This window comes from Cervus elaphus, chromosome 11, assembly GCF_910594005.1.
Source record: "Cervus elaphus chromosome 11, mCerEla1.1, whole genome shotgun sequence".
Classification (NCBI taxonomy): domain Eukaryota; kingdom Metazoa; phylum Chordata; class Mammalia; order Artiodactyla; family Cervidae; genus Cervus; species Cervus elaphus.
This window is the reverse complement of record NC_057825.1, coordinates 87,429,353-87,446,757: the sequence shown is the minus strand read 5'-3', so window position 1 is coordinate 87,446,757 and position 17,405 is coordinate 87,429,353. Positions and strand designations below refer to the sequence as shown.

At 41.4% G+C, this 17,405-nt stretch overlaps 1 protein-coding gene across 7 annotated transcripts in view; it reads left to right on the top strand.

The window, feature by feature from the left end:
- LTBP1 (latent transforming growth factor beta binding protein 1) overlaps positions 1 to 17,405 on the top strand; it is a 442,953-nt gene that overhangs the window by 43,828 nt on the left and 381,720 nt on the right. For all 7 annotated transcript variants that reach the window (XM_043918271.1, XM_043918275.1, XM_043918274.1 and 4 more), the window contains exon 3: positions 6,303 to 6,600. In XM_043918271.1, coding sequence (XP_043774206.1) covers positions 6,303 to 6,600 — 298 coding nt within the window. The remainder of the gene's footprint in view (positions 1 to 6,302; positions 6,601 to 17,405) is intronic.

Genomic DNA, 17,405 nt, shown 5'->3' with positions numbered 1-17,405 from the left:
ATTATAGTTTGTAGAATCTCTTGATTATCTACATAACCACTTAGATAAACTGAAATAATGTTACATTTGTTTCATTTTAGGTCTTTTATTTTTTTTCCTTGTTTTACCATGGGACTTACAGTATAACATCAACTATAGAGGCTATTGTGGGCATTTAGACTTGTTTCCAGCTATAATAACGTTTCTACAATTTCCACATAATATTTGCTGTAGGTTTTGGTATCCTCTTTGGTATGTGGGGGGCTTCCCTGGTAGCTCAGATGGTAAAGTGTTTGCCTACCACGCGGGAGACCTGGGTTCGATCCCTGGATTGGGAAGATCCCCTGGACAAGGAAATGGCAACCCACTCCAGTACTCTTGCCTGGAAAATCCCATGGATGGAGGAGCCTGGTAGTCTACAGTCCATGGGGTTGCAAAGAGTTGGACACTGAGCGACTTCACTTCACTTGGGATTTGCTGTAGGTATTGTTTACCAGAACAAGGAAATCCTTCTGTATTCCTAGTTGTCTTAACAGTTTTTGTTTGTTATTATGAATAAGTGATGAATTTCATTGGAAAATATTTGCCTTCACCGAGACAAGTTCTCATTTAATTTTTTAATGTGGGGAATTCCATGGAAAGAGTGGCTGACATCCTTATATTTCTTGAATTAATTTGGTTTGGAAATAGTGTTGTATTAGATTTACTAATTTTTTTTTAGGAATTGTGCATCTATATATTCTTAACTGTGATTTGTGTGTGAGTTTTCATTTGTGTATGATTCTTTGTGTCTGTGTACAGTTCTTGCCTGGTTTTGATATTGAGGTTTTACTTTTAAAGGGAGTCGAGTTCTGGGGTCTGTACTGAATGTCCTGACTCTGGCAGCGTACAGGTCTTGGGTGGTTTATTGCACTCTATGCCTGTGCAGCTCAGTATCAGGTGAAGACTCCAGGACTCTCCGCAGATCTCTCCTGTCTAGGACTCTGCGTGCAGATCCCAGCCACTCAGCCTTTATCACACTGTGCGTGGTGATCCTTGCTGCATAGTGGTCAACCGAGTGCCTCCTGCAGGCGGTTACAGTGATCCTAGGGCTCCCCTCTTGATGCCCTTGTCTTAGGATTCACAGTCTTCTCTTGCCAGTTGTCTGGTATCTGACAACAGTTGTCTTATGTCTTTCATCCAGTTTTCTAGCTGTCATGGCAAAAAGGCTTGTTTGGTAACAGTTATTCCATCATGCCCAGCTGTGGAAGTCTGTTTCTTTAATCTAAAAAAAGTCTTTAAAAATGATTGTTCTGTTTGGAATGGGAGATGTGGTAGAGGTTAACTCACTGTGCTTATCTCGAGCAGAAGTCCTTTTATTGGATTATCTACTTAATAAATTGTGGGCTTCCTCCATTTCTAATCCCTTTTCACAAAAAAAAGTTTTCAGAAGCTTTTTTCCAACTTCACCTGAATGTCTTAGGCTAATTCTCTTAATGCACTTTTTTTTTTTTCATTTATTTTTATTAGTTGGAGGCTAATTACTTTACAGTATTGTAGTGGTTTTTGTCATACATTGACATGAATCAGCCATGGATTTACATGTATTCCCCATCCCGATCCCCCCTCCCACCTCCCTCTCTACCCGATCCCTCTGGGTCTTCCCAGTGCACCAGGCCCGAGCACTTGTCTCATGCATCCCACCTGGGCTGGCGATCTGTTTCACCCTAGATAATATACATGTTTCGATGCTGTTCTCTTGAAACATCCCACCCTCGCCTTCTCCCACAGAGTCCAAAAGTCTGTTCTGTACATCTGTGTCTCTTTTTCTGTTTTGCATATAGGGTTATCATTACCATCTTTCTAAATTCCATATATATGCGTTAGTGTGCTGTATTGGTCTTTATCTTTCTGGCTTACTTCACTCTGGTTTAGTACCTTATCACAGCTCCCATCAGCCCTTTGTGATCTTTTCTTGTGAGTTCATGACCAGTTTCAGAGGGTTCCTCCCATTCAGAGTTTTTCTAGAATGGTTGAATCTGAGCTTCTGTAATTGTTTAATATACATGCTGCTAAATGCCACTGCAGGCCGTATATGTTAGCAAAGTATACTTAGATATTAATTTTGATTTAAAAACATCTTTGAAAGCTTGGAGACTGACTGAATAACTGGTAAACCACATCCAGGGGTGTAGATGTTATTATGGGCCCACTTATTATCTTCCTTTTATAGATGTCCTGAAGTTCCAGCATTCTTGGAAAGAGATGGATCTACTTTGACATCGGTCAGTCAACCAAGATGAGGTTCAGGCTCCCGTCCTTGGGTACAAAAAGTTCTGTCTTAGTCAATTATCTGACCTCATGGTTTGCATTCTAGTTGGGAAATAAAAGAGCTTTGTTAAAAGATGGTTAATATATGTGACCATACAGGTGAGATGTGAAGTGAATGATGAAAATGGCAGGAGGTCAGGGTGAGTGGGCGTTTGGAAAGGACTTCACAGAGAAGCAGGACGTTTCAGATGAATAAGCGCTTGAGGGGCTGGCCCATATTGCGGGACAGGGCACCCTATGTCCAGAGGCAAGAAAGGGTGAGCTTTTGCAGGGGTGGACTGGGGGCGGCGGGTGGTGAGGATGGAAAGAGGGGGGTGGGTTCCAGATGAGGGCCTTGAATGTATCTCCTGGGCAGCTAGAATATGTTGAAAATTTTTAAATGAAGGAGAAAAAATTCAAAAAGCAACTCTTTGGGAAGATGATCAGCAAGTCTGGTAGGACTTTATTCCCTTACCGTCGGGTCTCCTGTTTGGCTGCACATTGCCATCACCAAGGGAGTTAAAAAACCGAAAAACGAAAGTGACCAGTGAGCCCCTTTCCCCAGAGATTCTGATTCAATCAGCCTGGAGTCACACCTGAGTTTTGAGCCAGTGTGAAAGCTCCCCAGGTGATTCTACTGTGCTGCAAAGCCTGAGAACCACTGCCCCACCCGCTGATAAGATCGCCATAGTGTTCACTCATTGTGTGGAACCACAGCTGGCCTGGGCAAATGCAGGATGACTGATGGATAACATTTTTAAAGAACTTCCGTAAGATTTAAAATATTCCACATAGTTCAATACCTCAGTTAGAATAACAGTTTTCTCCAGAAATAGCATTACAGAGAACAAACCAGTGACTACTAGAGGGGAGAGAGGAGGAGGGAGGGACACGTTAGGGGTATGGGCTTAGCAGATAGAAACTAGTGTGTATGAAATAGAGAAGCAACAAGGATATATTGGAGTATAATCTGTAAACATACTAAATATCTGTGCTGACACCTGAAACTCATGTAACATTGTAAGTCAACTATACTTGAATTTAAAAAAATAACAGTTTTCTTGTACACGCCTGCAAATTTTTACACTGATCATGAAGTAGTGACAAATGTATAAATTTTTGAAAGGGACTGATAATTATCTTGAGAATTTAGTAACATGGAAGAATTTTTTAATTTTTTGCGTTAAAAACAGAAGGGCAACATAAAACAGACACAGCCATGAGAGTAAGACTTCAGTAAGCCACTGCAGTGTGAAAACACAAACTTGCAGTGACAAAAATGTAAATTCTCAAAAAAGGTGTTGGGGGAAGACCGCTAGTTTGTGCATCACCTGGCAGGCAGTCAGATGGCTGGGCTCTGGTTTGGGATTTAGCAGGCCAGGGGCCGGCCAAATATGCATTTCTAAAGTGTTTCCAGGTGATGCTGCGGCTTTGTCCAGGCACCACACATTGAGAAGTGACATGTGGGAACCACTATTGCACGAAGTCCAAATGTGGTGGGAAAAACGGCTTGATCAAATGTGGTTGCAGGACGACAGTTTTGCTTTTCATGTCAGGGGAGGGGCTTTTCTTGGCCATTGGGGAATCTGTTCCCTTACCCGCTCCGCCTCCCCGACCCCCGACCCCCGCAGTTTAAGCCAGCCCTACCTATGTGCTCCAGGAGGCCCAAATGGGGAAGGTGGAAGAGAAAATCATCTCATCAGTCTCCTTATTGTCTCTTAAAACTTACTGTGAAAGGATAGTATTGTATATATACTATCCTTACTGTGAAAGGATAGTATTGTATATATATGTAACTACTATTATGTAAAGTGTCCTTTTTTGGTGTGAGTTTAAAGGTTTTCTTTTTTTTTTTTTTTAATTATTTTTTCCCTGCTCCCCTCATCCTTCCATATGCAAAATTTGAAGAGTCAGAAAAAAAAACAAGGCTACCTTTTATACTTCTAACTCATCCTCCAGACAGCCCCTCGTTGGCTATTCTAGGTGTTTTGGGGGAGATGCCTGTGCTTGGCTTCCACCTAGGTACCAGATTTGTCAGCCACTCCTGCAGCCTTCCTGAGAGATTAGTAGACATTTGCAATACACCTTGGGAGGGAGAAGCGGAAATCATTCTCAGATGTTAAACCGAGACATGTTTCTAATTGAAAGCATGAAGAGAATGTGTACATGAAAGTGCCTGGGGGTGGGGGGGTGATCTCTGGCAGAAGCTCAGCTTTGAAAGCCCCGTCCTTTCCCGCTGGTGACCACTATTGCTGTCTCTGGGTGGAGCCCATTTCCATTCCTGTGACGGTCCATAAATAAGCGTGGCTGAGGAGGGACCGATGATCATGTTGGCCAGGAAAGCACGGATAAATTAGACTCCTGAACTCTCGAAGGGCATAGCTTTTTGACTTTGACTTCTAGAAGCCTAATATGGAAAGAGCCCTTGGGGACCATTTTAGAAAAGCAGCTACTGCCCTCCTCCTGCCCTGGGACTTGTGTAGGTGCAGAGGCCAAGCTTAAGTAACTCACCCCAGGGTCACCTCGGGAGCTGGCGGCGTTTTTCTTTCCTTTTTTTCCTTTTTTTAAGAATCCTTCTCAACTCTTAGAAAATTTGTCAGCCTGGTATTCTGATGCTTGACAGTTATTTCTTATCATTTGCTATAACTAATAGGAATTATAGGAAAGTAGGAAAAGTATCTTCTCTCTTTTGTAGGAAATTAGGGGGTTTCAGGGTTTCTCCTCTGGTGTGTATTCTTCATCTATTTTGTAATTACTTGTAGACTGAATCCTGGGTTTAATTGTATGGGAGGTTTAGTATTGTGATCTGCCTCAGGACAGAGAGTTTAGTCAAAGAGGGCTGATACCAAAAGGCTGGTGTAAATAAATGGTAAAAATAAAGAAGGGTCTGAAGGAATCATGTCTGTAGGCCTATGATGTTAATAAAATTTAAGTCATGAGTTTTATGACGTATAACTTCTAAACTCCCAGGGACCTTGCCTGTGATAAAATCCACTCACCTTTCCCGTGACCCATGCCCTGCTAACTTTAAAACTCTGCTTGGCCACAAGTCTGGTGATTCACAGTACATGCATTCATGGGACTTCCATGGCAGTCCAGTGGTATGAGTTTGCCATCCAGTGCAGGGGGTGTATGTTTGATCCCTGATCAGGAAGCTATGATTCCACATGCTTCATGGCCCAAAATCAAAAACATAAAACAGCCACAATATTGTAACAAATTAAATAAGGACCTAAAAATGGTCCATATTAAAAAAACAAAACAAAACAAAAACCCAAAGTAAATGCATCCTAGCTAACAGGAGATAAACAGGTGGTTTCTTTTTGATTGTCTTTTGTTATAAGATTAAGGGTATACTGGCTTTTAAAATATATAATGCATGTATAAAAGTGTATATTAGATGACTTTCAATCTTTCTACCTTTGCTTTTTCTTTCCAAAAAAAAAATAGATTGACTAAATTTCTGAACAGTCACTCCAAGCTTTGATAACTTAATGCCATTACCCTCTTGGGGGGTTTGGGTTTGGGACTGGGCTTCTGTTTTTTTTTTTTTTGCCAAGACTTGTTTGGATACCTAAAGTTTAAACTTAAGCCATGGAACACGACTTAAAAAAGGACAGAGTACTTTGTTTTTTCCCCCCTGTATTTCTGATGCATTTCTGAGCAGCAGCTATAGTAAAGTGGTCAAAAATAGGACTTTGGAGCCAGTTCACTTGAATTCATATCCAAGCCCTTTTATTTACTGGTGATTGTGGAACTTTTGGCAAATTTTATAACCCCGTGCCTGATTCTTCATCAGTAAAATGGGGAAAATAAAACATCGCCTTAAATCAGTTGCTGGGGGTGGGGGGGTACATTTGTCAGTATCTAGTAGAACAATGCCTGGCATATATGAAACCATTAATAAATATTCGCTATTATCATCACCATCATTTCATTGAGGAACAGCCCAGTGCTAGTGGTAAGCATCTGGAAAAATTAGTGAAGTCTGTACTGCTCTCCTTCAAAGTGTGTCTTCTGTTGTCTTCCCACAGCAAGCTGTGTCCCACCATGTCAGAATGGAGGGATGTGTCTCCGACCTCAGCTGTGTGTGTGTAAACCAGGGACCAAGGGCAAAGCCTGTGAGACAACAGCTGCCCAGGACACCTCGCCCCCAGTCTTCGGAGGGCAGAGTCCTGCGGCCGCTTCCTCCTGGGTCCCTCCTGAGCAAGCCGCAAAGCACACTTCATCCAAGAAGGCAGACCTTCTCCCGAGAGTCAGCCCCGTGGCCCAGATGACCTTGACCCTCAAGCCGAAGCCTTCAGTGGGACTCCCCCAGCAGATCCGTTCTCAGTGAGTGTTTTGAACTTGCCTCCAGCTCGGGAGCATCTTAATGTTCTCTTGGATGCATTGCTTTAAATCACTCTTCTTTTCCTGCACAATTTGCAGAAATCGCTCGGATAATAATGTTTTTCCTTAAGATTTTGTGTTTTATGTTTACATATCAAGTCTCTTTAAAATAGTTGATATGTGTCTTTAGCCTCTGCAGGGAAGATTTACCACAAGCATTAAGCAAAGAAGTGGTGAGGATTAAGGGGATCAAGGGTGGAAGGGAATAATATAGTTGTTTGATTATGGTGGAGTTAAAAAAATTCTTTATTTTTTTGAGGTGGGGGGTGCTTTAAAGCTTTTGAAGTCATAATGCAAAAAGAGAAGCGGTGAGTGTAATTTTATAGGTACATGGAGAAGGTGGGAACTCAGCTTTGCACAGAGAAGGGATTCAAATGAAAGTGCATCTTGGGAAAGAGAATTATTCTACCTCGGTAGCAAGTGAAGTGTATCTTCTAGTAAACACCCTGTTTACCTCCCAGTTGCTATGCAGGTCCATTTTTGGTGAATGAGCTTGTGTTTTATTTATAGGAACTTTTTTTTTTTTTTTAGCATTAGGAAGTCAGTGCTATTCTGAACAAAATGAGCACTCTGTAAAGACAGGGTCCATACACAAATTGTTTCCTTTTAATTAGCTACTCTATGTGGATAACAAGATGCAGAATTTACTATAGCTATCACTTGTCATTTGTCTAGGAATGTAAAATACAGGAAGTGCTCAACTTAAAAATGACCCAGCAGTTCATCTGTAAGTCACTTGCTTAGAATTTTGAATGCTCCCCCCTCAGCCCCTGAGATAGCTTCCACCTGGTGATTAGTATCCCGTCAGCCCACAGAAGTGATTTAATCTGTTACTGCAGATGAAATTATCCTAATTTATACTTCCCCTGTGAATAGGCCACCTACTATCCTTGCTAGTGAGGTCCTGATAACTTTTTCCTTTCTCTATTCCCTCCTCAGTTCTCTTCTTTCTGATTTTATTTTTCTCCCCTCTCATTCCTTCTTGCCTCCTACTTCAGTTCTACCTTTTTGAAGAGATTAGGGATGTTGCCCTGGAATCTAACCACTTTGCTACCATTTCATCTGAAAACTCATCCTGTAGCCCTCAGCAAGAAGGAATGGTAGTTACAGCTTGGGCTTAATAAACTGCTTCCTGCTTGCCAGGTCCTGTTTCACATGCTTTGCATGTTTTATTTGTTTATAACTCACAATGACACCCCAGCAAGCAGGTGCCATTATTAACCCCACTTTACATATGAGGAAACTGAGGTGCAGAATGGTTAAACAATGTGTTCAAGCTCACACAGTTAATAAGTGAATGTAAGTGTTAAGATAGAGGCTGAATAAAGAGAATATATGGACTTCCGTGGTGGCTCAGTGGTAAAGAATCCGGCTGCAATGCAGGAGATATAGGATATGCGGGCTTGATCCCTGGGTCAGAAAGATCCCCTGGAGGAGGGCATGGCAACCCACCCAGTGTTCTTGCCTGGAGAACCCCTGGCAGACTGCAGTCCATGGGGTCGCAGAGTTGGACACGACAGAGCAGCAGCAAGGAGAATATATATTAAGCTTAAATGGAGGCAGCCAGGCTCCAGCATCCACGCCCTGAAGCAGAGGCAAAGGTTCTCTGTAAAGGGCTGGATAGTAACTATTTGGAGCTCTGTGGGACGTATGGTTTCTGTGACAGCTTCTCAATTCCTCACAAAAGCAGCCAGAGACAGTGTGTAAGTGTAACTCATCCACTTACATTGATGATGTTGAAATTTGAGTTTCGTGGCACCCAATAATACTGTTGTATTTTTCTCAGTCATTAAAAAATGTAAAAATCATTCTTAGCTTATTGGCCATATAGAAACAGACTGTGGGCCAGCTTTGACCCTTGAAGTGTAGTTTGCTGACCCCTTCTCCAAAGGATAGTAGCCCTTTTTTTTGTGTGTCAGAACACGAATGCGACTATGCATCTTTGAAATGAAATAAAACTTTGAGTATATCGTAGCCAGACAGCCCTCTTCCAGTGTTGTTCTGTTTCTTAAAAACAAAGGACAGTTCTGTGTTGAACTTTGCCTTGGCAATCAGGAGTCAGATTACTGTGCAGTTATTTTTTTTCTAGTATAAACTGTGAAGTCATTTACGAGCAACTTCATTCATCTTGAATATCATCGTCCCCTGTTAGAATGTGACCCTCTATGATGTGTCTATGTGGATTATTAGTGAGAATCATATGTCAGATGTCAGATAAAGGAGCAACCTTTCCCTCCTCCCTCTTTCTTTTTATGGTAGCAGCAATATAATTTGGACGAGAATGTTGTCAGTCAAAGAGGCGGCTAAGGTTTCAGCTCTAATTTGGCTTTGGGAAAATAGAAGTCATTAGATAATATACTTTAGAGACTTCATCTGCTGAATGAAGATGCTTTTTTCATGATAATATTATTATAGGCATGTGTTTGTGGGTGTGGCTACTACTGTGTCCTTTTGGGTGAGGAGAAGAGATGGCCCAAGATGCTAACAATTCTGATGGTTTCATAATAAACCTTTGTCAGTTGCCCTGTCATCTGGGCACTGCATCGAGTATTAAGATGTATAAGACCCAGTTCTGTTCTTAAGGAGATTTTGAAATGACAGATGTTATCACTTGAGAGGGGTCCCAAGGGAGTGGTGTGGTTGACTCATGGGATGAATTTAGGTAAGGAGACATCACCTGAAATGTAAACTGCCAAGGAGGCACATGTGATAGGATCACTTTGGCTACTTTTGAGAAATGTAGCCATTCTTAAGCGGCTTTCCTACCATTGCTTACTTTAGGGTGTTTCAGGCTTTGGTTTTGTTTTTATCTAGTGAAGGAGGAAATTAATTAAGCTCCATAAAATGCTGATAGACAGGGATTTCCTGGGCAGCTCAGTAGTCAAGACTCTGTGCTTCTACTGCAGGGGGCACAGATTCAGTCCCTGGTCCAGGAGCTAAGATCCCTGAGAGGACCATAGTGAGAGGTGTGGCCAAAAAAAAAAAATAAAAATTCTTGTAGACATAAAGACACCTAAAATATCAAAATGTGGTTAGTGTTACATCCCTAATGTGCCATGTGAGATGCTACAGTCTTGATCATTTACAGGCTTGATCGTTGTGGTTTTTATTGACCGCATGGTACATACTGTGCGTTGTTCAGGGGCTCGGGGTATAGCATTGAACAACTAAACAGAATGTCTTCCTTCCTGGAGCCTATAGTCTGGAAGCGGGGAGATAATGAGTGCTGTATTTAAAGCATATCTTAGATTGTGGTTGGTGGTGTGGAGAGAATAAAAATGCAGAGATGGGCAGGGAGTGTGGGGTGGGTGTGAGATGGGGAGGAGGGGGGGCTCTGGTGGCTTTAAATAGGCTTTAAATAGGGAAGGTTCTCTTGAGAAGGTGATATTTAGGTGAGGAGGAGGTGGGGGTGTGGATCATGGAGATGTGTGGGGCTGGGGCAGAAGCTCCAGAGGAGGGTATGCCTGGCCTATTCGAGGAACGGGGACTTTAGTAAAACTGTAATGTTGAAACTACACATTTTAGGCAGGTGAGGGTTAGATGAATTTGTTTAACCTTTGGCCACATTGGTTTTAGACAGCTTGACTTAGAAGCAGATACAAAGTTCTTTAGGAAATTGAAGGAAGGAATAATCATTTACAGATTTTGGAGCACAGAGGACGTGGAGGACATTGAAAAGATGGTTAAATTTGGACACAAAGAACTGGAGAAGAGCATTTCTAGGAAAAACAATGATGTGACACCAGAAAGGCTGGTGTATTAGTTATTTACTGATGTGTAATAAGTCCCCACAAATGTGGCAGCCTTAAACGATAAAATGTTTGTTGTCTGACGGTCTGTGGGTCAGGAACCCAGGAGGTGCTTGCTGGAAGCTCTAGCTCAGGGTCTCTTGTGAGGTTGCAGTCAGCAGGGGTGGCTCGCCTGGGGCTGGAGAACCCACTGCCAAGGTGACTCGTTGCCATGGTTGTCGGCAAGAGACTTCTTTTCCTTTCTACATGGACTCCCCGCAGAGCTGCCTGAGCATCCTCACAGCATGGCCGCCGGCTTCTTCCTGAGCAAGTGAACCCCGGGCCACAGGCCCATTATAGTCCTGTAGGGCATACCTTCACCCCCATCTATTCCACTCATTAGAAATGAGTCACTTAGCTGAGTCCGCTCTCAAAGGGACCGTAGTTAATAAGCTGCATTGCTTGAAGAGAGAAATAGCAAAGAATTTGTGAATGTATTTTAAAGTGACCACATTTAGGATATCATTTAAATGAAACTTGATATAAATGAAGACTAGTGGTAATGAAAGTTGTTAAAGGTTGGTTAAAAACCAAGTTAAAGACTACAATTTCAACAAAACAATTTTGAAAAGACACAAAACAAAATAGAAAAAGTAATGAAGGGGGAACCTAAATAGCTTAAAAGAGGGTTAAGAAGTAGATTAACCAATCACAATATTTAGATTATGTCTCTCTTGATGCAAACAAGCTGGAAATGAAAGAAAAAGATAATGATGATGACTTACAGGACAATAATGAAAATGCTGACATTGATTGGAAATTTGATGCTATGGAAGAGTGACTGTTGATTTGGAGGGCTGGGATGATAACCTTGTCATTATTTAAGGAAGGGAAATAATACTATTTACAGATGAAATTATATGATGTCTGAGCTTTGATTGAAATTACCCAGTAGGTTGAGGTATAGAGGTAACAAGTCTTGAGGGGATAATTATTGAGGCTAGATGATAGGCACACAATTATTATGCAGTCCTTTTTTTAAAAATGTATTTTTGAAACTTTCTATAATAAAAAGTAACTAAAAAGAGAAAGATTCAAGTAGGAAGACTGCTAGGATTTTTCTTCTGCCTCAGGAGATTAATCTGGTTATAGCACATAAAATGGATTAGAACTAGTGGTAATTGGTAGTTGGAGGGTGACTCTGTAACAGATGAAGTAGTGCTGGTAATGTAGAGGAAAGATGTGCGCTCAGGAACTACTTTTTAATAAATATATTTATTTATTTGATTGCACTAGGTCTTAGTTGTGGCATGTGGGATCCTCAGTCTTCATTGCGACATGTAGGATCTTCAGTCTTCACTATGGCATTAGGATCTTTAGCTGTGGCATGTGCGGTCTAGTTCCCCAACCAGGGATTGAACCTTGGCCACCTGCATTGGGAGTGCAGAGTCTTAGCCACTGAACTACCAGGCAAGTCCCAGGAGTTATTGTTAAAGACCTTTTGTGTTAGTGTTAGTCACTCAGTCGTGTCTGACTCTTTGTGACCCCATGGACTGTAGCCTGCCAAGCTCCTCTGCCCACGGGATTCTCCAGGCAAGAACACTGGAGTGGGTAGCCCTTTAATTCTTCAGGGGATCTTCCCGACCCAGGGATCAATCCCAGGTCTCCCAATTGCAGGCATTCTTTACTGTCTTTACCGTCTGAGCCACCAGGGCACCTAATCACTGGTGGGAGGCAAAGAAAACGAGAATCGGGTATTATTTAGGCTTGGGACTGTGGGAGAAAGGGAGGATGTGAAGTCTTTCTATTCTGCTGTTCTTAAAGATTTCTTGGTAATTTCATGGGTCTCCAAGATCTTTGATGGTTGATACTTGGTGAATGGATGATTTCTGACAGAGCTTTATGGCTGAATAGCCAAGATCATCCTCTGTACCCCATCAGGGACTAAACGCAAGTGGGTATCAGTGCTATATACCTGGCCACTTGGCCAGGCATTGGGTTTGGAAAGACCTTGGTCAGGGCATTCTGGCAGTGGTCGTTGCAATAGCTGGTAATTCCATTCATGCTTTTCATTGAAGTTTACTATTATGGTGTTCTTTTTTCCAGTTTTCCAGGCCACATCTTGGACCTTCCATGAGCTAAAGAAAAGACCAAATGATGCCTCATTTTCCTGTGTATAAGTTTTGGGAGTCATTTTTCTCATTCTTTAAACTTTTGAGTCACTTTATAATCCTGCATTCCTTGGAAAGTCCATGTGAACACTTCAGGGTCCTTTCATATTGCATCCTATAGATGTTGTTCATATATAGCTATCCATTTACTATCTATAGCTTCAGTATTTACTGAGGAATTGTTATTGTTAGGTCACAGGTGCACCTGCAATATCTGTCTTTAGTCCTAGATGTGGAAGGGCATTAATGCTTGTGTGTTGTGGCCAGGAACTTCACAAAGGAGCAAAAATCAAAACTGTTCAGATTTCCAGAGCTTTTTCATCACCTGTCAGTATCATTTTTTACATGTATGTTGAAGTTTCCCACAAGAGTTTGCTTTCACCCCTCACTGCTGCTCAGTGAGGCTGTTTTGACTTGTGGGAAGCGTCTATCTTTTTCCTTGTTAATCACGATGGCTGCCACAGGCGCCAACCTTGGACCTACGAGGTGGAGGTCATTAGGGGCATTCTTCAGCTGCTGATATCTTCCGGTTGTTTAGAGAACATAAGGACAAATGACCACTGCTTTGCCAAATGGGAAGCTGTTATCTGTGCTGTGAAAGGAGGAGGCACTTGCGCGGGACAGAGTGTGCTCAGTCACCTCTCTTTGAGCTCGAGGAGGAAGTCTGGTTTTACTCAGGATATGGATGTCAGATCTATCCGAAGAGCTCACATGTATCTGGTCTTCTTTTCTTGCCTGTTGATGGCCATTCTCACCATTTTCTGTCCTGATGTTTCAAAGGATGGTGGTTAGTTTCTATGGAAGAATTAGATTTGTCCTGTCTCAGACCAGGGCAGGGGGCTTGGACTTACCTAATGGCATTGATGATCCATTTTCTTTTTTGCAGGGTTGGGTTCTTTTAAGACAGCCATAATTCAACTGTGTTCTCTGTTTACCAAGTGAGCTTACACTATACCAGTTATTTTGTAAATATAAGGACAGCCCTTTAAAGTCCACCTTGAGATGATGGGTTCTACTTTCAAAGGTCTAAAGAAATGATACTTCACACATACAGATGGCTAATAAACACATAAAAAGATGTTCAACATCCCTCATTATTAGAGAAATGCAGATCAAAACCACAGTGAAGTATTATCTCACACCGGTCAGAGTAGCCATCATCAAAAAGTCTACAAACAATAAATGCTGGAAGGGGCGTGGAGCAAAAGGAACACTTTTATGCTATCGGTGGGAATGCCAACAGATACAGCCACTATGGAGAACAGTGTGGAGATTCCTTAAAAAAAAAAAAAAAAAAGACTAAAACTATGACCCAGCCTATCCCACTGGAGTATATACCCTGAGGAAACCAAAATTGAAAAAGACACATGTACCCCAGTGTTCATCGCAGCACTGTTTACAATAGCTTGGACATGGAAGCAACCTAGATGTCTATCAGCAGATGAATGGATAAGAAAGCTGTGGTACATATATACAGTGGAATATTACCCAGCTATAAAAAGGAATACATTTGAGTAAGTTCTAATGAGGTGGATGAACCTAGAGCCTATTATACTGTGTGAAGTAAATCTGAAAGAGAAAGACAAATATTGTATATTAATGCATATACATGGAATCTAGAAAGATGGTGCCGATGATCCTATGTGTAGGGCAGCAAAGGAGACACAGATGTAAAGAACAGACTTTTGGATTCAGTGGGAGAAGGAGAGATTTGAGAGAATAACATTGAAACATATACATTACCATATGTAAAATAGAAAACCAGTGCAAATTTGATGTATGACTCAGCACCCAAACCAGTACTCTGGCAACCTGGAGGAATAGGGTCGGGAGAGAGGTGGGAGGGGCGTTCAGGATGGAGGGGACACATGTATACCTATGGCTAATTCATACTGATATATGGCAAAAACCATGACAATATAGTAAAGTAATTATCCTCCAATTAAAATCAATAAAATTTTTTAAAAGGCACTTGGAAAAAGAAAAAAAAGAAATGATACTTCACATTTACCATCTGTAGGTTGATAGGAAGTAGTGTTGAGTGATGTCTGTGCCATGGAGAAGAGGGCTTCACTGTCCTTTATCTCTGTCCTGTTCTTAGCTTTCTGTTTGAATCTTTAAAAACAGAAAACAAAAACTGCTATATGCTATGATATCTACAAAGATGGAAGACCTTGTGGAATGCTCCTTGAAATATTCTGCTCTTCTAATTAGTAGCAGCAACAGCAACGAAATATAAGGTCATGCCCTTTATTTGGAATTTCTCATATTACCCCTAAAAGAAAAAAGAAAATTCATTATAAAGCTACACTAATAGGTAAAGCTTTAGGGAGAAGTTCCAAGCTTTTTGTAGCACTTAGTAGTTGAGATTGGAACCTGGTCTGAATTTATTAAAGAAGCCAAGGAAATGGTCAGTACTAGAATATGTAGTTTCCTCAAATGATCTTGAAGACTTTGGGGGGGGGGTCCTTGCTTACTGTTTTCCCCCCAACTCTGCTGACCTTCCCCTTTGTATGTCATCTGTGTATCTACATAGGTACATAGAAAGGCTACAATAAACATTTAATACATTTTTGCTGAATTTTTCTTGCAGCAAAAAATATTAATAATGTAAATCCCTGTCCCAGGATTGTTGCCTAAATTCTGATACTGCAGGAGTGATCTTATTCTTTTGGATACTCTGCCTTCTTTGTTATGTTTGCCCACGAAGTCTACAAGATGAAGGTTTTGAAGTTTATTTTATGATGTTGAAAAAAAGATGAAAGTTGAAGAAGAGGAACTTAGTCTGGTGATTTTAGGCATTCATGACACTTTAGGGATGCGATGGGAACTAAAACTATGAGCCAATGACTTTTTATCATTTTATGTGTGTGCTTTTAATATTTTTAGTTTTTATTTTTTAAACATTTTTTTGGATGTGGGCCATTTTTTAAAGTCTTTATTGAATTTGTTACAATATTGCTTCTGTTTTTATAATTTGGTTTTTTGGCCACAGGGCACATGGGATCTTAGCTCCCCAAGCAGAGATTGAACCCATACCACCTCACTGGAAGGTGAAGTCTTAACCACTGAATCACCAGGGAAGTCCTATGTGTGTGTGTGTGTTTTAAACTTTTTTGAAAAAGTAGAAGTTAAATTGAAGTTATATACAGAAGAGTACCAGATCAGAAGTGCACACGCTTGCTGATGATCCCATACTCAATGGAAGTACCATCCACATCAGAGTAGAATGTTGCCAGCACCCCAAATACCCTCTTTTTCCAGATCTGCCCTCTTCCTTCTCCCTAAAGGGAGCCTCTATCTTGACTTCTCACACCAGAGATTGGTTCTGTCTGTTTTAACTATATGTAAATGAATGAATGCAGGTTAGGAAGCAACAGTTAGAACCGGACATGGAATAACGGACTGGTTCCAAATTGGAAAAGGAGTATGTCAGGATGTATATTGTCACCCTGCTTATTTAATCTATATGCAGAGTACATCATGCAAAATGCCAGGCTGGATGAAGCACAGGCTGGAATCAAGATTTCTGGGAGAAATGTCAATAACCTCAGATAGGCAGATGATACCACCCTTATGGCAGAAAGCTAAGAGGAACTAAGGAGCCTCTTGATGAAGGTGAAAGAGGAGAGTGAAAAAGATAGCTTAAAACTCAACATTCAAAAAACTAAGATCATGGCATCCAGTCACGTCATTTCATGGCAAATAGATGGGGAAACAATGGAAACAGTGACAGACTTTATTTTCTTGGACTTCAAAATCTCTGTAGATGGTGACTGCAGTCATGAAATTAACAGATGCTTGCTCCTTGGAAGAAAAGCTATGACCAACCTAGACAGCATATTAAAAAGCAGATACATTGATTTGCCAACAAAAGTCTGTCTAGTCAAAGCTATGGTTTTTCCAGTAGTCCAAAGGTATGGTTTTTCCATGTATGGATGTGAGAGTTGGACCATAAAGAAGGCTGAGCGCTGAAGAATTGATGCTTTTGAACTGTGGTATGGGAGAAGACTCTTGAGAGTCCCTTGGACTGCAAGGAGATCCAACCAGTCAATCCTTAAGGAAATCAATCCTGAATATTCATTGGAAGGTTGGTACTGAAGCTGAAGTGCCAAAACTTTGGCCACCTGAGGTGAAGAGCTGACTTATTAGAAAAGACTCTGATGTTGGGAAAGATTAAAGGCAGGAGGAGAAGGGGACAACAGAGGATGAGATGGTTGGATGGTGTTACCGACTCAATGGACTTGAGTTTGAGCACGCTTTGGTAGATGGTGAAGGACAGGGAAGCCTGGCGTGCTGCAGTCCATGGGGTTGCAAAGAGTCAGACATGACTGAGTGACTGAACAACAACCACAACAATAATTGAATCTCACGGTGTGTATCTTTTCATTCACTGTGATGTATGAGATTAATCTACATAATCGTGTGTGGCTGTAGTTCACACTTATATTCCAAAGATGATTCCATCATATAAATATACTGCTACTTATTATTTGTTCTGCACTTGATGGATGTTTGGAACTTCTCCAGTTTTTGGCTCTTCTGAAGAATGTTGTGAACATATGCAAATTCCAAAAAAAGACCTTTGTGAACTAAGTCATCAGAAAAACAAGCCCAACTCGATGTAGCAACGTCAAGGAGAAGGAGGTCATGATCCATCATGTGAAGTTTGATCATGTTCGTTTTTGTTGGTCAGTGCTGTTTGGCTTTTTGAGAAAAACAGTCACATGAGGTGAGGGATGGGGTGAGAGAGTGTTTGAGGAACTGGAAGCAATGTTTTCCTCCTGAGCAGGGCTTGGCAGGAAGAGTAGACTGTGGAGTGGGGGTGGAGAGGCAGGGGGAGAGGCAG